At 55.5% G+C, this 21,635-nt stretch overlaps 2 protein-coding genes across 7 annotated transcripts in view; both read right to left on the minus strand.

Annotated features, from left to right (window-relative positions):
• The window catches only part of STARD3 (StAR related lipid transfer domain containing 3), a 28,080-nt gene extending 19,083 nt beyond the window's left edge, over positions 1–8,997 (minus strand). For 3 of the 6 annotated variants that reach the window (XM_033183185.1, XM_033183186.1, XM_033183181.1), the window contains exon 1: positions 8,821–8,960. The gene's annotated coding sequence lies outside the window, so the exon portion shown is untranslated. Of the gene's footprint in view, positions 1–8,820 lie in introns of all 6 variants that reach the window. The other 3 variants (XM_033183187.1, XM_033183184.1, XM_033183183.1) reach the window with 2 other exon arrangements.
• Positions 8,998–9,428: 431 nt separating this feature from the next.
• Positions 9,429–20,888, minus strand: PPP1R1B (protein phosphatase 1 regulatory inhibitor subunit 1B). Its single transcript, XM_033183197.1, has 7 exons — positions 20,054–20,888; positions 18,286–18,346; positions 17,961–17,983; positions 17,478–17,553; positions 13,112–13,315; positions 10,324–10,443; positions 9,429–10,234 (listed from the first exon to the last, which is right to left on the minus strand). The coding sequence occupies exons 1-7, from the start codon at positions 20,132–20,134 to the stop codon at positions 10,185–10,187; spliced, it is 615 nt and encodes a 204-aa protein (XP_033039088.1). The 5' UTR covers positions 20,135–20,888; the 3' UTR covers positions 9,429–10,184.
• Positions 20,889–21,635: the final 747 nt, after the last annotated feature.

The following is a 21,635-nucleotide window of genomic DNA, read 5'->3' on the forward strand; positions in this document are numbered from 1 at the left end:
GGCACCTGATCACCTGAGGTCAGGAGTTTGAGACCAGCCTGGCCAACATGGCAAAACCCTGTTTCTACTAAAAATACAAAAAATAGCCAGGTGTGGTGGCACGCACCTGTAGTCCCAACTACTTGGGAGGCTGAGGTGGGAGGATTGATTGAACCTGAGAGGTGGAGGTTGCAGTGAGCCGAGATGGTGCCACTGCACTCCAGTCTGGGTGACAGAGTGAGACTCTGTCTCAAAAAAAAAAATAAGGCAAGAATCCCTGTGTCACAGGGCTGGGTGTTGAAGGAGGTCTCAAGAAGGAGTATGGTAAGTGCTTGATCAGTGGTGGTTGAGACAGACTAAGTAACTGGCAAGACTTTTCGGGTAAGTGAGGGCTGGGAGCCGTGGCTCAGCACTTTGGGAGGCTGAGGCAGGAGGATCACTTGAGGTCAGGAGTTTGAGGCCAGCCTGGCCAACATGGTGAAATCTCGTCTCTACTAAACATACAAAAAAATTAGCCAGGCATGGTGGTGTGTGCCTGTAATCCCAGCTACTTGGGAGGCTGAGGCAGGAGAATCACTTGAACCCGGGAAGCGGAGGTTGCAGTGAGCTGAGATCACACTATTGCACTCTAGCCTGGGTGACAAAGCGAGACTCTGTCTCAAAAAAAAAACAAAAGAAAAGAAAAACCTTTTAAGTAACAGGTAAATTGTGAGAGGGGGAGGTTAAATACACTACAGCGACATATAATAAAAATCACCCTAAAAGGCCTGGGTTCAAATCTGAACTCTACAATTCGCCTGCTGTGTGGCTCAGAGCAAGCTCCCTAACCCTCTAGCCTGGTTCCTTCATCTATAGAAAGGCCAGGTTATTCCAGCTGCAGGCAGAGGTGAATTCCAGGTTGGGGGAGGGACAGGAAGTAGAGGACTGTCCTGGCTCCCTGCATAGGCTCTTAGGGGAGTGCAGGGGCAGAGACCGGTCCCTCTGCAATTGCAAGCTCCCACCCAGGAAGCAGCATCAGCTGACCCTTCACGCAGACAAAAGAGGAGGACAGCAGGATGGCTAAGCTGCCTCCCACTCACCCACCCCCAATTTTCAATTTCCACAAATCTCAGGCTACAGAACCACAGACGGGGTTCCCTGCTAGCCCTTGGTCATACCCCAGGCCGGCCACCTTTCTTCAGGGAGGCAGCTCCAAAGCCCAGCTGACCGATCACAGCTCTCAGTAGGCGTTTATTAGCCAAGGCAAGTCTGCGATTTTTTTTTTTCTTCTTTTTTTTTTGAGAGAGGGTCTAGCTCTGTTGCCCATGCTGGAGTGCGGTGGTGTGATTACAGCTCACTGCAGCCTCAAACACTCCCCAGCTCAGTGATCTTCCTGCCTTAGCCTCCTGAGTAGCTGGGACTATAGGCAGATGCTACCATGCCAGACTAATCTCTAATTTTTCTTTCTTTCTTTCCTTCTTTTTTGTAGAGACAGGGTCTCACTATGTTTCCCAGGCTGGTCTCAAACTCCTGGACTCAAGCAATCCTCCCACCTCGGCCTCCCAAAGTGCTGGAATTACACCACACTTAGGCTTTTATACCTGGCCTAGGCCTGTGATTTGAACAAAGCCACCTACTCACTGTGCAAGCCTCCACTGCTGCATCTGTAAACTGAGGCTACCTGTCTTGACCCTGGGCTGTCTGGGGCACCAAATGAGACAATGATAACGACAGCCTGCCTAGGACAGTGCCTGGCACCACAGAGTAACTGGTTAATGTCTAACCACATAGACATTAACTACCGCTATCACTTCACCTCCTAGCTTCCCAGGGAGGGCTGGGCCAAACTTTACAAGTTCCAGCTACAGCTTATTCCACAGAGCTGTGCTCTGGGACTCAGGGGGAAGGGGAACAAGTCTCATCTATATCCAAAGATGACTCACATCTCTGGGCAGAGTGAGTTCTCCAAATCCCCCAGAGGCTAGAGGAACAGTAGACACAGGTCCTCCACACATCCCCCTGCCATATTCCACAGGAAATGCTAGCACCAGCACCCCCTGCCCATGGGGGCTTCCCAGGGAGTCCCTAACTCAGTACAAACCAGGATCAGTGAAGCTGAGAGAACTGGACTCCATGCCAGGAGATGGGTCAAACTTCAGATTTCCACCTTGCTAGTCACTTAACCTCACCATGCCTCAGTTTCCTCCCCTGTAAAATGGAGTTAACAATATCACCTACTCCTTATAGGTTTATATGGATTAAATGACTTATTCAATGCAATGGCCTAGAAGAGATTCTGACACAGAGTGGTGGCTGCATGAGGGTTAGCTGGGATTACTTTCCTGCTCTTCTCCAGAGAAAGAGAGAGTCTTGAACTCTGACTGACTGGTGAGATGGCTTCAGGCCAGGCCTGGGGTTGTTTTGAATCAAGCAGCCCTGTCAATGCCAAGTTAACGGAGAGTCCGCAGAGGGTAGAAGGCAGAGGCCCTGGGTGTGGAGGAGGTTGGCCTTGGTCTGTGTCCCACTGCTGGCTGGCCCAGGAGGGTGCTGGTTAGGGGAATGCAAGATAGCAGACCAGAGAGGCTGCACAGCATCCAGATGGGCCGGTGCAGAAGACACAGATCCAGCTGGCCGTGGCCTCTGGTGGCACCCTACAGACATCATCTCCTTAATGCATCACACCCCCTCCCAGAAGCTATAGTGATGACTCATGGGAAGGAGAGCTGCCCACAGTCCCCGAGCCAGGAAGGGGCAGAGCAGAGCCGACCCCAGAGGAACATGACCTTCCCCCATGCCAGGCTGGGACCTTCTAAGTACAAATGTTGCTGCCTGCAAGAGCCCTTGCTAGCTGGGGGACAGCGTGTCAAGAGGCCCTCTTTGGGCTTAGCAGTCATCTGGTCACACCTCCCTTCCACATCCAACCATGAGCAAATCCTGTTGTCTCTTTCTGCAAAATCCGGCCAGTATCTGCCCATTGCTCACTTACTACTATGTTACCCTGTCCAGCCATCACCTCTACCTGCCACTCTTCCTTGTCCTCCTCACCACTTCAGCCTGTTCTCAACACAGCAGCCACAGGGATCCTGTTAAAAACCAGACCACATCTCGCCAGTGCCCCAACCTCCAGTGGTTTCTCCAGAATAAAGGCATAAATCCCCACCCTAGCCTACAAGTCCTTCTCTTCCCCTTTCCTCTTCCCCTCAAGCTCTCTACTCCAGTCACATAGGTCCCTCACTGTCCGCGGACGCATCAAGCATGCTCCCACTCCAGGGCCCTTGCACCTGCTGCTCTGTCGGGAGCTCCTCCCCAGGTCTTTGCATGACTTGCTCTCTCACTCCAGTGAGGTCCCTATGCAAATGTCTCTTTGGAGAGACCATTCCTGAACCCTTATTTAGCCCCCACCCTCCATCCCTTACCCTGCTGTATTTTCCTTCACAGCAGTTGTCACCCCTGACATATGATACATTCACTGGTCTGTGTTTACTGCCCATCATCTCCCACTGGAATGCAAACTCCATGAGAGCAAGGACTTCCTGTGCTTTGCTCCCTGCTGCATGACCAGTACCAGAACTGTACCAGGCTCAGAGTGGGCTTCCAGGAAATGCACTGAACGGCCATTTATACCCTTCCCTACAGCAGCACATGCACAAGTGCACATGGACACTCACGCCCAGCTGGGAGAGCAGCCCCTCCCTGTCCAGGCTGCCTCTCCCGGAGCTGGACTCCACCCTCTGCGGGGGTCTTCCCCACCCAGAGCCCAGGCACTCTCTCCACAAGAAGGCAAGAGGAACTGGTTTCCTGGGGGGCCTCAGGCAGGGTGCCTGCTCCCCTCCCTGAGCCTGACTTGTAGGGAGAAGACTCAAGGTGAGTTAACCTGGAGTCTTTGATAACAGGGGAGGGTTAAGGAGGAGGGAGGACTCCAGACCCCAGCACTCTTCTTTTGCTATGGGGGTCAACACTCGCAGCCTCTACTCTGCTGATCATTGGCTGCTCCCAGGACACACCACAACCCATCGCCTGGGCTCCCTGTCTCCTCATTCCTGAATGACCTCCTTCCTTTGGGGGGAACTCTGGCGCTTCAGAGACTAGTTCAAATGTTACCTCCCGGGAAGAGCTTCTCCTCACCCTTCAGACTCCCCTGACCTTTCAGAACTCTGGGTCAGCACTTCCCTTATCATAGCTAGATGTCTCAAGGCCATCTGTCCTAAGCCCTTGAGGTCCAAGTCACAATCGCAGGGCCTGGCCATGATACATGTCTAATAAGTTAGCCTGTGGATCCGTAATGTCCACCTTGGAGCAGAGGAAAGGATGTGGGTTTGGGATTGGACACCAGTCCTGGAGGCAAAACCCTAACGCCATTCCTTATTAGATTGTGTGCCCTTGACCAAACCACTGGGTTTCTCTGAACTTCAGCCTCCTTTTCTTTAAAATGGGGATAATATAGTGCCTACTTCACAGAGCTTGAAGGGATTAGAAATAACACATGCAGTGTCTGTGCTTCATTAACAGCAGCTATTACTACTATTCCCCATGGGGACAGTGTTAGAGGCAGGGTGCTGGCCAGGCAGGTCCAGCATAGCACTTTGCCCAAACTGAGAGTCCCAGCAGTACTGCTGAATGGAAGGGTAGACCCTGGCTTCAGGAGGCTGACCCAGAACGGCACTTTTTTTTTTTAAGAGACAGGTCTCACCATGTTGCCAGACTGGAGTGCAGTGGCTATTCACAGGCACAATCATAGGACACTGTGGTCTCAAACTCCTAGGCTCAAGCCTCAGCCTCCCAAGTAACTCTGGGTCAGCACTTCCTTTATCACAGCCAGATGTCTCAAGGCCATCTGTCCTAAGCCCTTGAGGTCCAAGTCACAGTCACAGTGCCTGGCCATGGTACACGTCTAGTAAGTCAGCTAGTCTGTGGATCCGTAATGTCCACCCTGGAACAGGAAAAAGGGTACGGGTTTGGGGTTAGGCATCAATCCTGGAGTCAAAAACTTGGGAGTAGGTTCCCAAGTAGTTGAGCCTACAGGTATGTACCACTGCGCCTGGCGAGGATGGCACATTCAGGGTTACTGGCCCATGCCATCAGCCTCGGGACAGCTGGCTGACTGGCCCTACTGTAGCCCTCCACAGAGGATTTGGGAAATCCCCTGGAGAAGTGGGAGTGTAGAGAGAGGAGGACACAGCTACAATGACAAATAAGACCCAAAGCCAAAGCCTGGCTCCGTTTCTCCTTTCCTTCGGAGAAGCGGAAGGCGAAGAGTTAAGCCAAACAGAAACAAGACTCACCACCACACACTCCTCCCCCGAGACAGGGAGGCTCTGCGGTTGCAGTGTACAGGAAGACCTTAACACACTGAGATCCACTCACCCTCCTTTCCCCCTTGTGCCAGGCCCTGTGAATCATCAGGGATGTCCCCAGTTCTGTGATTCCATGACCCCTGACCCACTCAGGGCCAGTGAATCAGGCCCCACCTGCCCCCTTCGTGCTGCTACTAAACCAATGAGGTCAAGTTCCCAAGGTTACTCTGGAAAGGGCCAGTCATCTTCGGGAGAAAAGGCTCTCTCAAGAAAAGGCTCCCAGAGGGCGAAGAACAAGGGGAGGTGGGGGGGAGGGGGCGCAGTTTTAGCGCAGGATCCTCCAGGCACCAACCCTGCCTGGACAAAGCCAGGATTAGCCTCTCCTCAGCCAGAAAAAGGGACACTTATCTTTTGTCCCACTGATGTGGCAGCTGCCCCCTTGGAGGCTGGGACCCCAAGGCAGTTTCTGGGAGACATGTAGACCTGGAGTCAAGAGACAGTTCTTTAAATCCCTGCTGAGTGATCTTGACCTTACCTCCCCTGAACCTCAGCTTCCTTATCTGTAAAGTAGAGCCAACAGGGTCTCGCACTCAGTGGAACAGGCACAAGCTGCCAGATGTGCTGGATTTTTGGTCTCCCGCACACTGCTCTCCCTTAACAAGTCTAGTTGTGTGAGAGCTCAACTTAATGCAACACGCAGGTACCAAGGGCTACAGCGTGCTGGACACAGTGCAAGTCCTGGGGCCACAGGACCCTGTTCTGGTCCATCAGGGACTCTGGGTCTGGTGAGGAAGACTGGCAGATAAATAATATCATGCTGTGATCAGCGCTTTCAGGGAGGAATGAACAAAGGACCGTGGGCTCCCAGAGAAGGGATCATCTGACCCAGGCTGGAACGAGTGAAGTCAAAAAAGCCACAGGGAGGAGGTCATCTGACCCTGGCCTTGAAGAATCAGCATCTATCAGCTGGAGGCAAGGAGGGTGGGCATTACAGGCAGGCAAAAGAGCTCCAAAAAAGGCCCAGCCCAAAGGCATGCACCATGGCCCTACCCAGGGGGCCTAGCCCCAAACACGAGGTACTAAGCCTCCAGAGCATACATGCCCCCAGGCATGGTCCCTGCTGGCTCCCAAGTCAAGGGATGCTTCCTTATGGCCAATACAGGAAAGGAATTGCCAGCCTCAGCAGGGGACGCTGCCTCTGTCTTCCTCAGCTCCGTCTCCCCTGTTCCCCCACCCAGCCACCATCTACTGGAGCTCTGTTCAGAGGACCCAGCTTTCTGATCTGAGCCCACTCCAGCCTCTGCCTCTTTCTGATAAAATCCTCCCCTCGCTTTATAGCCCCCATTAACTGTCAGCTCCTCAGAAGCCGCCCCTGGTCTTTTTCTCCCTCTAGTTTCCAGCTCTGTATACATTTCTCTAGATTGAATGCTTGCCATGTAACATGTACACATTTCCAGACTGGTTTTCCCGAACAGACCAGGTCTGAGCCTTTTTCACTCTCAAATCTTCACTCAATAAATCCAGATCCTACCCCCCGTGTCCTCCACTCCAGCATTTTATTTATTGACAAAGAGCCAGGCTCTATCAAATGACTAGTAAGCCACATCGACCATCCTCAGACAACATCCTCATAACTGGTGAGCTATGTTGTCCTTACATAATAGTAATAACTATCTTTTTATTTATTTATTTGAGAAACAGGATCTCACTCTGTCTCTCACACTAGAGTGCAGTGGCACAACCATACCCCACTGTAACTTCAGATTCTTGGGCTCAAGGGATCCTCCCATACGTACCACCATGCTCAGCTAGTTTTTTAAATTTTTGTAGCGATGGGGTCTCACTATGTTGCCCAGGCTAGTTGCAAACACCTGACCTCAAGTGATCCTCCTGCCTTGCCTCCCAGAGTGCTGGGATTACACGCATATGCCACTGCACCCAGGCAACTCACTTTTATTGAGCATTCTTGTGCCTAGCACTGGTTTAAGACCTAAACCTACAATATTTCATTCAATCCTCACAACCCTATGAAGTAGGGACATTCCTACCTCCCTTTTACAAGTGAGGACATTGCACAACTGACTTCATCAAGGTCACCAAACAGGTCAGAACCCAGGCAGTCTGATCCAGGAGTCTGTATTCTCAGCTACTATGCTATTATGGATAGGGTGCTACAGGACAGAGGGGCAATTAACTTTGGGGGTTGGGGGTGTGCAGTGCTGCCTGCGCTGAAAAACCTGTAGAAGGTAGCTCAGCAGACAAGAGGAGGAGGTTTTCAAGCGGCGGGGGCTGGTGTGTGCAAAGATGATGAAGATATGAACAGCAAGGGTAGGCATGGCACATACTGCAGTGCCATATTACTGGACCTTAGGGTGCACATAGGAGACTGCTAGGTCAGATCACAGAGAGCCGTGTAAATTGCGCTAGGCGTTCAGCACATAGGCAACAGGAAGCCAGAAAAAGGTTATCAGCAAGGAATTGGCACCATCAGACTTGTGTTCTAAAAGGATCACAAAAGTTCCGGTTTGGAGACTGGGTTGCAAGCTGCCAGGGCTGGACTGTTGGGAATTGACAACACATCAACAGCGTGGTAACAGAAGAGATGGAGTGGGTCCAGTGTGAGGGATGTTCACGAAGTTGGCAGTACTAGGTCACTTTTAAGATGTGGGACTTGAAAGAGAGGAGAAAAGTGTAAGGTAATTACCAGATTTCCGCCTGGGTTGGGGTAGAGGAAGAATTAATCTGCACGGAAAAGACCAGTTCAAGCTTGGACCCGGTGAGCTCCACGTGAAGCAGAGCTGTCCCAATGGCCGCTGGATAGACAAGCGTGGAGCTCCGGGGAAAGGCTGCGCTGAAGATGTGGATCCGGGTATTTAATTGGCGTAAAGCTGAAGCCGTCGGGGTAAATGAGACCACTGAGATTCAGTGTACAGAGCGAGGAGTTGGGTGACAGAAGAAAACGTGAAGCGGGACTTCTGACCGACTGTCAGAGCGGTAGGAAGAAAACCAGGAGACACTGACTAAGCCAAAACAGGGGTGGGGTGGGGGAACGTGTCATTAGGAATGAGTGTCAATGGTACTATGGACCTCTAAGAACTGAAGACTTTAAAGGGCCCTTTTAATACCAATTAGGAAGTTATTCACAGCCGTTTCCAAAGGAAGTTGGGGAGACAGGGGATGACACTGAGACGCAGACCTACCGGAATGCGTAGATGTTTTCCTCTCATCCCAGATTCTGACCCCTCCCCATACCTGCCCCTGCTCGTAACACCCAGACACCTTCCCCTCGCCTCTCTCCTCAGTTAAGACGGAGGTTTTGGAAGGAGATCCCGAACGCCCTCCCCGGGCTCCCCAGGATAGGCGGGGTCGCCAAGAGTCAGTGCTGGAGACCCCGACCCGCGCGGGGCGGAGTGAGGCCAGGGAGAGGAAGGGGGCGGAACCTGAGACGCAGCGGGTGTGGGAAAGGTCGGATGGAACCCAGCATAGACAGCGGATGGGGAAGCGGGTTCGACCAGCGGGAGACGGCTCTCTCACGCCACCCGCTCCCAGCGACCGCTCCGGGACCCACCTGCTACATGTCAGCCACGGCCCCGGCTCTTCCCGCCCCAGCCGCAGTCGGACTCCGCAGCCTCAGTAGCTCCTCAGAGCGGAAGAAGATCTTCCAGCGGCGCCACTTCCGCCGCTGAGTCTGCCCCCGAGAGCGAAGCGGTACGTGCGTCCGCATGCGGTTCCGCCCCTTCGCCCCGCCTCCAGCCCTGGCCCTGCGCAGAAGCCGGCGCGAAGGCCGGAGTCAAACTTAAGGGTAGGGGAGTGGAAAGAACACCAGAGCCGTAGTTATTAGGCCACACAGGCCTGGCTCTGAGGGAAAAAGGGGAATTTCCCGAGGGGAGCCCTGTGGGGATGGGGGAATCTTTGGAGGAATCCAGTTACTCGAGAAGGACTTCCCCACCCCACCCACTCCACCTGCCTCCTTCAGCTATCCAAGCAGGAGCTAGAACTTCTGTGGTTCTTCCTCTGAGTGCCCCGAGCCTGCTGTCTGCAGAAAGACTCCTAGACTAGAGGATTGGACAGTAGGGTCAAAACCCTAACCTTTGGTTGACCACTGGCCTTCCCTATCAGGATGCCCCATTACCTCCCTTTTCCTCCCGCTTCCCCTAAAAGAGGAGTCTCAGCACAGTTATTTACAAAGATTTATTACAGCACGGGAGGGGTTCAAGCCTGGAGTCAGGGAAAAAGGGGAAGGGGGCAGAGCAACTGGGGGACAAGGAAAACCTGGCGCCCCCTACCATGTGCCCCACTGGGGATATATACTAGGCGGCATTCCTGGCATCAAAGCACAAAACGCAACAAAGAAGTCTCTGCCAGTCCATCTTCCAGGCACCCAAGAGGAGCAACGTGATTAAGGGAAGACTCCCAAAATGTTGAGGCTGTGGAGAAAAACGCCTTAGTCCTGGACCCTGGTAGAAGCCGGTGAGAGAAATGGTGACTTGGAATCCTCCATAGGAGAGTGGATGGAAAAGGATCTAAGGGTACCTCAAGGTTCTCAGGACCTCCTTTCCCCAGATCTTAGGGTCCTGCCCTGTGGGTCTCCGGTGTCCAGGGGAGAGGATCTGGGGAGAATTGTGAAGGGCAAATCCCTGTTCCCGGTTTTCTGGATTTTCCAGTGCGCGCTGTCTCACATCCCACCTCCCACTGGGTGAGTGGAGGAATGACTGGCAGGGGTAGGCATCAGGCAGCAAGTGCCCAGGATCCCTGGGCATCAGCCAAAGGTGGGCAAACAAGCAAACACAGACCAGCCTTAGTCTTCTAGAAGTCAGAAGCCGCAGCCCTAGCAGGCGAGGGAAAGGGCACAAAACAGGGTGAGGACAGAGTGGGTTTCTGGGGAACAGCGATGTCCCCTCCACTTCCTCCTGGGAGATGCAGGCTGGGTGCTTATGTGCCAGGCTCAGAGGGGGAAGGGCGCTGAGGTTCCTCCCCGGGCTCTGAAAGGCAAGCAGAGAGACACTGAGGGCCTGGCCCCATCCCCGGAGATCCCAGCCCCGCCTCCCCATTCCACACTCCCAAGCCTCACCACTTAGTGCTGGGTCTTCCACTTGGTCCTCAGAGCTTCCATCTCTCTCGGGCTCATCCAGAGGGGGTGGGCGCTCCCAGGGCCCCTCCAGACCCTGGCCACAGGTTGTCTTTTGCCCAGCTGGGAATGGGAAAGAGGAGATAAGAACACAGGCTCCGCATATCCATCTGGCTGTCCTGGAGTGTGAGCTAAGTCTCTGATGGCTGAGGTGAAGCTTTCCAGGGGCATCATGGCAGCATGGAGAGAGCACTGGGCTAGAACAGCTCTCCCAGCGACTAGCCATATGACTTACGTAAGTCAGTTAGTACCTTTCTGAAGGAAATAGTAAGGGGGAAATTGTGTAGATTACCTTAAACAAGATGTAATAGTGAATACCTTGCCCAGCCCAGCGCCAGCACCCAGGAGCCACTAGGAGTCGTGGTGGTTTATATTGCTCCATCATAGGGCTGTCATTTGAGCCAGTGCCCTGCTGCTTTTGTTTTTGTTTGTTTGTTTGTTTTTGGTTTTTGTTTTTGAGATGGAGTCTCACTCTGTTGCCCAGGCTGGAGTTGCAGTGGTGCCATCTCAGCTCCCTGCAACCTCCACCTCCCAGGTTCAGGGGATTCTCCTGCCTCAGCCTCCCAAGCAGCTGGGATTACAGGTGCGTGCCACCGTGCCTGGCTAATTTTTGAATTTTTATTACAGACGAGGTTTCACCATGTTGGCCGGACTGGTCTTGAACTCCAGACCTCAAGTGATCCGCTGGCCTTGGCATCCCAAAGTGCTGGGATTACAGGCGTGAGCCACTGCGCCCAGCCACTTGCTGTTTTTCCTGAGGGAACAGTCTCCTCTCACCCCTCTTCCACTGTTTTGGAGGGGTCTCAGTAGGAACTGATTCAGCTCTTCCAGCTGTCTCTTGCCCACAAAGGGCCTGAAGCCCAGCAACAGCTTTTGCCCCCATGGCCAATGCCCTCACTGCCAGATAGGCAGGCAGGAGGCCCAAGACCTTTTGTTGGTGTGGAAGAGCTGACAGCTTCTAGTAGGGGTGGTTGACTCTTCAGTATTCCCATAAATAATGAGACTAAACAGTTTAATGTACTCAGCCGGGCGCGGTGGCTCAAGCCTGTAATCCCAGCACTTTGGGAGGCCGAGACGGGCGGATCACGAGGTCAGGAGATCGAGACCATCCTGGCTAACACAGTGAAACCTCGTCTCTACTAAAAAATACAAAAAAACTAGCCGGGCGAGGTGGCGGGCGCCTGTAGTCCCAGCTACTCGGGAGGCTGAGGCAGGAGAATGGCGTAAACCCGGGAGGCGGAGCTTGCAGTGAGCTGAGATCCGGCCACTGCACTCCAGCCCGGGCGACAGAGCGAGACTCCGTCTCAAAAAAAAAAAAAAAAAAAAAAAAAAAAAAACAGTTTAATGTACCCTAGGAGGGACAGATGTGGCCCAGCCTTCCATGACCAGGCATGGAAGAAACCACCATGGAAGGGGGTGAAATCTTCCTGCCTAGAAAATCTCTGGGCCTTGGGACATTTTTTTTTTTTTTTTTGAGACAGAGTCTCGCTCTTTCGCCCAGGCTGGAATGCAGTGGCACGATCTCAGCTCACTGCAACCTCCGCCTCCCTGGTTCAAGTGATTCTCCTGCCTCAGCCTCCCAAGTAGCTAGAATTACAGGCACGTGCCACCACACCAGCTAATTTTTTATATTTTTAGTAGAGATGGGGTTTCACTATGTTAGCCAGGATGGTCTCGATCTCCTGACCTCATGATCTGCCTGCCTCAGCCTCCCAAAGTGCTGGGACTACAGGTGTGAGCCACCACATCCAGCCTGGGACCTTTTTTTTTTTTTTTTGAGACAGAGTCTCGCTCTGTAGCCCAGGCTGGAGTGCAGTGGCCTGATCTCAGCTCACTGCAAGCTCCGCCTCCCGGGTTTACGCCATTCTCCTGCCTCAGCCTCCCGAGTAGCTGGGACTACAGCCGCCCGCCACCTCACCCGGCTAGTTTTTTGTAATTTTTAGTAGAGACGGGGTTTCACCGTGTTAGCCAGGATGGTCTTGATCTCCTGACCTCGTGATCCGCCCGTCTCGGCCTCCCAAAGTGCTGGGATTACAGGCTTGAGCCACCGCGCCAGGCCCAGCCTGGGACCTTTTGTGGAGTGTTTTGGATCTGGAACATCTGGCTTAGAGGCCTTCTGTTACAGGTATTAGGCCCCTCCCTGGCCCCTCTCCCAGGCAGCTGAGGCTGGAGATGCAGAAGACAGGATTGGTTCTTGAATTTTAAATTCTACATCTAGACACTAGAGGGCACCCTCCCACTCCATCCTAGGAAGGAAAAAGAGGAGAAACAGACCTAACAATCCTGGAGTGGGCAAGTAAATCAGGCAGCCATCTGCATCCCAGCAGAGACCACATCCTAGGTTCAAAAATGCAGGTGAAATGCAGGTGACGGGGGTGTTGGACTCTCTTGGTCCTCCATCCCTGAATGTCCTCGCACCCCCTTACTACCATAGGTGGGAAGTCCTTTTTTGGCTCTAGCCTCAAACCCCAAACGGCCTGGGCCTTAATTCCCAGGGAAGAGAGGAATTATTAGGGAAAACCAGATTGGGAGAGGGACTGAGCCAAGGATGGAGGAAGCCCATGTCTCAGGTAGGTCTGAGTGCGAGGCACCCCATGGAGCGAGAAGACAGGGAGGCCCCTGTGGTGTCACTACAGTTTGCGTGTATGAGACACTAAATTAGAAGGGGACGTCCCCATATACTCAAGGAGGACCCACACCGAACCCACATGTCACAGGCCCTTCAGCTTACCAGACTGCCTGATGACCTTCAGGACTTCAGCCTGGCTGTCCTCTTCTTCCTCCTCTTCTTCATCCTCCTCCTCTTCCTCCTCGTCTTCCTCTCTTGGATAACCCAGCTCCCGAAGCTCCCCCAGCTCATCCTCCTCCTCTGAGGCCTGGTTCTCATTCAAATTGCTGATAGACTGTAGGTGAGACTCAGCAATGCGCTGCACAGCTGGCCCAGAGGGGACCCAGGAAGGCAAGGGTCAGCCAGACACAGCCCATGGATCTGGAGATAGTGTGTGGCCCAGCCCCCAGCCTCCTTCCCATAGGCCTGGGGCAGAGAATACCCCCTCAGGGGCCCAAGTTCAAAGGCCAAAGGTTACAGGTCAGCCTGATGGGGGTCAGACCAGGGCAGAGGCAGCCAGGGGTAGATTTGATCATGTTTGGCTCTCAAGCTGTCCCAAGATGCTAGCCCCCAGGAGGCTGCCACCAGCCAGCTCCCCCACACCATAGGGCACCAGGTTGGGCAAGACCAGGCGGGCACAGCAGCAGCTTAACATTCCCTGGCTGGAGAGCTTGATTTGCCAAGTACCCAGTACTGGAGACAGTGTCTCCCAGCTTCAAGCCCAGGCAAAAGGCACAGGGCATATGGACCAGGGCCTGGGAATTTGCCACTTTCCATTTCTTGGGGGTACCCAGCCTGCTGAGGGCTCACTGCTTACCCTGATCCTACCTCCCATGTGGTGCATAGTCCCCACTCCCTGGCACTGCCCAGTCATAGATGCCAATCCACATACTCCTGCCCCGGGCTCCAAGGGACAGAACAATTCTGAGGCTGAGGACATAATAGTCTGCAACCAGTGCAGTCTGTGCCTGGGGATGCGGCGTGCTCAGATGCGGCCCCCACAATCTTGACCCACATCCCCAGGTTCCCAGCTCCCTCTGCGGTGACCTAGAAAGCAACCCCCCAGCCTCCAAAGACCTGCTCAGATAGGGCTGGGAAGGGAACAGTGTGGGCAGCTGGAAAGAAGTTTCCAAAAGATGGAAAGGAGCAAGGGGTTAGAGAAAGGGGCCAGGGCCAGGGGTTCTGGGGAATGGCAGAGGTTGAGGGGCCACTGAGGAGAGGCTGCAGGAGGTGGCGGGATCTTAGAGCATATGGGACACAAAGTTCCCAGGCCACAGACAAGGTGCTGAGGAGGGGCTGGGGGTGGGGGGATGGGGAGTTGCTGCAGCTCCTTCTTGGTCCGCTAGTGGCCCCTCCCCTCAGAAGGCCCAGGGGGGTAGGGCCAGGCTGGAAACCTCTGGCACAGTGAGCAGGGTGCCATGCTCCTGCCAACTCGGGGACAGGCACAGAGGGTGCTTTGTATGTGCCCGCTGCCCCACCCAGCCCCCAGCTCCCAGCCCAGTACCTCCTGCTGGCTCTGGGCAAGCTATCCAGGCAATAAAAGCACAATAAATCACCCTGCCCTGACCTTGGGGACGCAGCGGAGCTTCATTTTGAGCCAAGTGTGAGAGCTCCGACTTTGGAGTACACCCCTCAAGCCAAGATTTAGTGCTGTGCCCTCTCTCCAGGGCCGTCGATTCTTCCCTGACAAGCCCCAACCCTGCCAGGCACCTTCCCTTGCCCACAAAGGGACCGAAGCCTACAAAACAGTGCCCTCCTGGTAGAGAAGGATCCATGAAGGCTGTGGGGGGAGGTAAGGCAGGAGAGCAGGTGGCAGCCCAGGCAGCTTCCTTCTCCCCCAGCGGGGGAGGAGAGTTCACTTCGTGAGCCACAGTGACAAGAGAAGGTGTGTGCAGCACCTGCGCTGGTGCCCCGTGAGCCTCCCTTGTCTCCCCCACCTCCCTCATGCCTCCTGGACTCTCTGGGGTCTCCCCATCACTCCTTCCAGGCTGTCTCCTTCTCTGCCCCACTCTGTGGGAGCCTAAACTCCCCCCATCCCAAGTCTCCCTTTTTCAGCTTGAAGGTCCCCAGCCTAGCCCCAGACTGGCCTCCCAGCTCTTGATCCCTTTCCTCTTCCCTGCCTCTACTCACCTGGGCTCTCCTAAGATGTGGTCTAAAGGGGCAGTTGGGGGGTGCACATTTTTGGCCACTGCATGGTGCATGGTAGCACCCTGGCCCTAACATCTTCATCCCGGCCTGCTCCCCCATGCTGGTAGTCAAGAGCCAGGTCTTCCCCTCACATCCACCCAGCCTCTCCCTGCCCAGCCCAAGGTGGGAGGGAGAGGGGTTTCTTAAATTCTCTCCTGAGAAGATGCCACTTTCTCTCTCATGCCTGCTTTGGGGCCTTCCACACACCCCTCTAGGTGGGGAGGTCCTTCCGGGTGCTGAGCCACACTGCCCACTTGCTGCAGCTCTGACCCTTCGTTTTCCTGTACTGGGGAAAGTGAAATAACCCCTTCCCTTCTCTCCTCGCTTCCCAGCCTGTCCTCTCTGTTCCCAACCCTGGCAAGTGGGCTGACAGGTACACCTGTTGACCTTGGCTGGTGCTGGGAACTTATTAAACCCTCCACCGAAGCAGTTCCCAGCATACTCTTCCAGTAGCTCTCCCTCCCAACTTCCGGACGGGGCTGGCTGGGCAGGAAGAGCCCCAGGCAGGAGTTGAGGTGGGGGTTGGTAGGCATCAGGGCTTAGTCAGGAAGAGGGCCTCCTATCTCCTTCAGGTGTATCTCCCCAGCTCCCTGACTAGAAACCAAGCCTCTTCCAGGTTGGCCCAAAAGTGCTCCTCTGACTCGCATCTCCTTTTCTTTGCACACCTTCTTCCGTCTTCCTGGACCTGGGATGCCCTTGACTGCCTGTTAAATTCCTGTGATCCTTCAAATCCAAGCTTAAACATCTTTGTGTACCTTCTTTGACCCTTTTTTTATTTTTATTTTTATTTTTATTTTTTTATTTTTATTTTTTTGAGACGGAGTCTCGCTCTGTCGCCCAGGCTGGAGTGCAGTGGCCAGATCTCAGCTCACTGCAAGCTCCGCCTCCTGGGTTTACGCCATTCTCTCGCCTCAGCCTCCCGAGTAGCTGGGACTACAGGCGCCCGCCATCTCGCCCGGCTAATTTTTGTATTTTTTTAGTAGAGACGGGGTTTCACCGTGTTAGCCAGGATGGTCTCGATCTCCTGACCTCATGATCCGCCCGTCTCGGCCTCCCAAAGTGCTGGGATTACAGGCTTGAGCCACCGCGCCTGGCCGACCCTTTTTTTAAATTGTTATTTTTTCCTGAGACAGGATCTCACTCTGTAGCCCAGGCTGGAGCACAGTGTTGCGATCATAGCTCACTGCAGCCTCAAACTTCTAGGATCAAGCAGTCCTCGTGCCTCAGCCTCCCAAGTATCTGGGACTACAGGTGCGCACCTCTATACTTAGCTCACTTTTTTTTTTTTCTTGAGATGGAGTTTTGCTCTTTTTGCCAAGACTGGAGTGCAATGGCACAATCTCGGCTCACGACAACCTCTGCCTCCCAGGTTCAAGTGATTCTCCTGCCTCAGTCTCCCGAGCAGCTGGGATTACAGGAATGCGCCACCACGCCCAGCTAATTTTGTATTTTTAATAGAGATGGGGTTTCTCCATGTTGGTCATGCTGGTCTCAAACTCCCGACCTCAGGTGATCTGCCCGCCTCGGCCTCTCAAAGTGCTGGGATTACAGGCGTGAGCCACCGTGCCAGGCCCACTTAGCTCGCTTTTTAAATTTTTCATAGAGATGGGGGTCTCACTGTATTGCCCAGGCTGGTCTCAAACTCCTAAGCTCAAGCAGTCCTCCCGTCTTGGCCTCCCAAAGTGCTGGAATTTCGGGTGTGAGTCACCTTTCTTGGCCCCTCCCTGACCCTTTGAGGCAAAGGCAGGGACCAAATCTGACTCGTCTTATTCTGCCCAGTGCCTACCAACTCGGCGTGGCATATACTAGGTGTTCAGTAAGTGTGTGCAAAAGGAATGGCTTGCTTTTCCATGGAGAAAGGGAAGCAGGAAAGAGGAGACCAGTGTGCAGATCTGTGCAAATGGGATGCAAATGGGAGGGGAGGCCAGGGGTGAAGCCCACAGGAGAAGGCGCCCTGGATGAGCAGGGGTGGGATGTGGTCCAGCACAGGCTGGTGAAGAGGAGCTGCAGGTGGAGTCCCTTCCACGCGGATGCCTGCTGTTGTCTTAGGCCAGCCATCTCTTTTCTTTCAAGCCCACAACCCGATGTTAAGGCCCACAGCTGCCCATTGCAGCCTCAGGGCTCCTGTGTTTTGCGAGGCCAGACTGAGAAAAAATTGGTCTTTACATGGGGTTGTTGCGCCACGCTGACAGAGGGTTCTGTGTGGCCAAAAAATCCCTCCCCACTGACAAAAGCTCCCCCAGCGTCTGCCCAGTTCCAGAAATCAAGGGGACAGTCAGGAAGGTCGGTGGGGGGATAGTACCTTTCAGCGAAGGTGGTGTGTAGGCACAGGGGTTGGGTCTCTTCGACTTGAGATGGTGCCCCTCTCCTGAGGCTCTCTGCCAGGGGAAGTGCCAGGTTAAAGGGGCTTAGCAGAGGCCCCTCCCCTTCACCCTCCCTCCATTCCATCCCACCCATGGCCACCCAAGCGGACTGATTTAGCCTCTGCTAATGGGTCCTGCACCTAGGCTGAGCCTCCCCACCCTGTGGCTTTGAGAGGGCCCCCATAAGCCATGGCCTGGTTTAGGGCAGGATTCTAGGTCCTGGAGGTTCCACCCTGAGTCTGAGCAGAGGAGGATCTGCTGGTGGCACCTGGCATGAGGCACTCTCAGAGGACTGCCCATTGATATGCTAATGTGTCCTCTTGGGTGGCACCCCATACTGGTTGGTTGTCACTGCAGGCACCCGTCCACCCCACCCCAAAGGGTCCAGGCATCCTTCCTTCCAGCTGCCCCAGGAAACTCACCTGGTGGGGGGAGGCTTCCTCCTCTGAGGAGGGCCACCAAAGCCAACCAAACCGGAACCGAGTGAGGAGGAAGAGGAAGAGAGAGAAAGAATCCGAGTTATTTTCCCCAGGGTCTCAATCTCTGGGGACAGGGAAAGTGTGCCCTCTCCCTTCTGAGGCTGGGAGGTGTCATGTCAATAAATAAAGCCAATAGAGTTGGGTTCCCAGACCTTATCCACTCCCCAGTCTCCCGCTCTGACTCCTGTTCATGGAACTTCCGCAGGGCCCCTAGGAAGGCATCAGAGCTAGGGTGGGACAGGGGCTAAGTGGGCAGGGAGGGGCCTACCTGGCGAGGAGTGCTCTGAGAGCCGGAACAGCATGGCAGGCGTTGGTCTCCTGCGCCGGATCTAAGGAGAAGGAGGGAGGGGTGACAAGATAGATACCTGCAGCCGCCCCCACCCCACCCCAGATAGCAGGGAACAAACAGTGCTTTGGAGTCCCCAGGGAACCTTTGAATCAAAGTCTGTCAGAGCCAAAAGGAACTCTGTAGCTCACCTAACCCCCTCATTTTATAGAGGTGAAAAAGCAGGGCTCAGAGAGGTTTGGCAGTGTGCTCAAGGCCACACAGCACACCAAGTCCAAAGGACAAGAAAAACCCCAGTCACCGACTCCCAGGCCATGCCTTTCCCACTCCATGGCTACTCCAGAACAGACATTTCCCTTCCTGTCTTCTCCCACCAAGGCCCTTCCTCTCCCCAGTTTCTGAAAACATCAGACCTCGGAAGCCAAAGCTGGCTACAGCTGCAGCTGCCAGGGCTGGGCCCTGGGGAAGATGCCCCACGGGTCATGGCACCCACGTGGCCCTGCCCACCTAAGGTCAGTTCAAGGGCTCCAAACAAGCTGGATCCAGCTTTTCAGAAGGAGACCAAGCCAGGGCACTGCGGGCATCCCCCACCTCCAGCTGAGGCTCAGGGACCCACAGGGGCCTGGGGGGGAACCTCTCTGGGGGCCTGGGCTTGGGCTTCTCTGCCAGTGTCTGTAAGGTTGCAGAACTCTTCACCCAGGCCTTGTGAGAAATAAAAAGTTGCCCTCCTTGCTACGTGAGCCAAGCTGAATTGGGGGGAGGCGGGTGCTGAGCACTCCCAGCAACTGACCCCCCACCCCCCAGCTTGGCAATCAGACCAACTGTCAGTTAATTAGGTCCCTGTTGAGCTCCAGGGAAATGCACAAAGAGAACCAGGTGAGTTAAGCTGAAACTGCCACCTCCCCTGCCAAGCTCCCCACAACACCCTCCCTACCCAAAGCTGCTTAGGCCCAGGACTGTACCCCCTGCCTTCTATCTCCCCCCACAATGACTTGACCCCTCCTCACTGCTCGGTGGGGAGCCAGCTGCATCTCAGCAACAAGTGACCCCTGCTCCACTAGGGATGGGAAGTGGAGCCCTCTGTCACAGCACCCCCCAAACTTTGGAAGCCCCTCAGCCCCCAAGAAGGCTCTCCGGAGGACTCAGTAGTCCTTAGGAAGACGCCTGGCTTTGTGATGACTCGTCACCTCTCCCTCCTTGGGGTTGGGGCTCTGGGGCCTGACAGCAGGAGGTCAGAGCAAGGTTCTGGCGACCCCAGCCCAGGCACACACGCGGGACTAGAGAGGGACAGGGCAGTGGGGTCACCCAGTCGCAACCTCACACTCCCGCCGTGGGTGGCAGGATCAGTGTCCGCGGCTGCTCACATCTGACCAGCTCTGGGCTGGAGCCAGGCGAGCGGTCCCGGTGGTAGCCTATTAGACTGACTACCCTTTGGGGACTGTGCTGGGACCAAAGGACGCCCCACTCCCGGACGGCCTGGAATCGGCCTGTCCCCCCACCCCCGCACCCCCAGCCTCACTGCCAGGAACTCTCTGGCCCCGGGATTAGGACCGAAGCCGCGGGAAAAAGTTGCACGAGTCTCCAGCTAACTTCACACGCGGCCCCGCACCCAGTCCTGACAGAGGCAGAGCCGGGCTCCCCTTGCGCCCCCACCCCCAGGCCAGTCCGGCCGGGGCAGCTCCCTGCGAGTGCGAAGAAGCTCCGCGGGGTGTGTCGGGGACACTGCTGGAGTGAGGCGCGGGCCGCTTACCATCTCCACCTGGCGGGGGTCGAGCTGGCTAGGGGGCGCGGGCACCGAGAACTGGATCTTCTTGCGGTCCTTCGGGTCCATGGCGCGCGGGGTGGGCGGCGGGGCTGGGAAGCGCGACTCGGGGTCCCGGCGGCGGTCTGTGCTGGGCTCCCCCACGCAGGTGGCGGGCTGTGCGGCGGGAGGAGGAGGAGAGCTGTTCGCTCACAGATAAAAATACCGCGCCCGCCGAGGGGAGGGCGCGGGAGCGGGAGGAGGGTCGGCGCCCGGGCTGGGCGCGCCCCCAGGCTCTCGGGACTCTGGGCTCGCCCCCCGCGCTCCCTGAGCCGGGTCTGTGCCTCGCTCCCTCGCGCTCCCCGGCCTGGGTGTCTCTGCGTCTCGGTGTCTCTCCCCTCCGGAGTGTCTCTGCGTCTCGGTGTCTCTCCCCTCCTGAGTGTCTGCGTGTCTCCTCTCTCTGACTCTCGCGCCCTTCTCCACCTCCCTCCCTCAGCCTCTCCTCCTCTCCGCTTGTGTCGCTGCCTCTGCCAGGCTCACCCCTCCGGTCCCAGCTTTGGGGTCCCCAGCCCGTCCCCTCCGCCTGGGACTGGCGCCCGGGTGCTCGGAGGGAGGGCTTAGAGGAAACTGGCCAATGAGCACGGAGAATCGTGTTCTCCTGGGGCTGGGAGGAGGGTGGGAGTTAGAGCCAAGGCCGGGAGAGCCGGCTGGGGGGCCCCCTGCGGTCTCCCCAGAACTTGAAGCTGCATTATTGATGGAGTCCAGCAGAGAGGATAAAGAGGGAGGGAGGGGGAGAGGGGCAGCGGGGAGGCAGGACTCTGGCTTTAACCCCTTCGTGGTCCTGGCACTGGGAATTTCAGGGAGGCCTGTGAGGTCGTGGGGAGAGTACCAGCCTGTCACGCTGTGAATGGGGGTGTCCTGGAAAGGCAGCGAGTGTGACCGAGTTGTGTGTGGGAGGACACGTGTCAGTCATCGTGGCAGGGAGAGTGTGCAGGGGAGTGCCGGGGCCCTTTGGTGCCCATAGCCTGGGAGTGTGTGTTGGGGGGTCGGTGTGGTGTGTGTCTGTGTAAGTGTGTCAGAGTGTCAAAGATGCAGGTGTGAGTGGCAGGATGTGGGAGGACTGCGTGTGTGCGGGGGAGGGTGTGGGTGTCGGGGAGGATGTCAGAGGCTGTCAAGGTGATGGGCAGGCGTGTGCCAGCTTGCAGGGAGTGGGGGACTGTATCCACAGCTCCCGCCGTGCAGTTGCTGGGGGTATGAGGTTGTGAATGTGTGAGCGCTCCTGTGAGGGAGAAGGGGAATGCGCCCTGCCATGATGTACCCTGGATTCACGTGGCTCCTGTCTTTCCTCTCCAGATCTAATGGGGTGGGGAGGACAGGACTGACCCAGAGTTGGGCGGTTTGGGGGCTGCCTATACACGTGCCATCACGTGTGTGAATTTGGTGCATTCAGAAGCAGGGTTGGGGGAGACAGGTGTGAGTCTCTCTCTCTCTCTAGAGGTGTTTGTGTGTGTCTCTGGAGCGGGAACAGGAGGAGCTGGCCCTGTGGGTGGAATGTCCCTGTCTATCTGTCCCGGCCTTGGGTACCTTTGCC

This window comes from Trachypithecus francoisi, unplaced genomic scaffold (assembly GCF_009764315.1).
Source record: "Trachypithecus francoisi isolate TF-2019V2 unplaced genomic scaffold, Tfra_2.0 Lachesis_group20, whole genome shotgun sequence".
Lineage (NCBI taxonomy): Eukaryota > Metazoa > Chordata > Mammalia > Primates > Cercopithecidae > Trachypithecus > Trachypithecus francoisi.

What these genes read in the sequence shown, in the direction of transcription:
- PPP1R1B (XM_033183197.1), bottom strand. Translation starts at nt 20,134, where the DNA reads ATGGACCCGAAGGACCGCAAGAAGATCCAGTTCTCGGTGCCCGCGCCC. An exon ending in GAAGGTCATCAGGCAGTCTG is followed by an intron (nt 10,444 to 13,111) that starts GTAAGCTGAAGG and finishes TCCCATTCCCAG; the next exon opens with CTGGGCAAAAGACAACCTGT. An exon ending in GGAAGACCCAGCACTAAGTG is followed by an intron (nt 10,235 to 10,323) that starts GTGAGGCTTGGG and finishes CTTGCCTTTCAG; the next exon opens with AGCCCGGGGAGGAACCTCAG.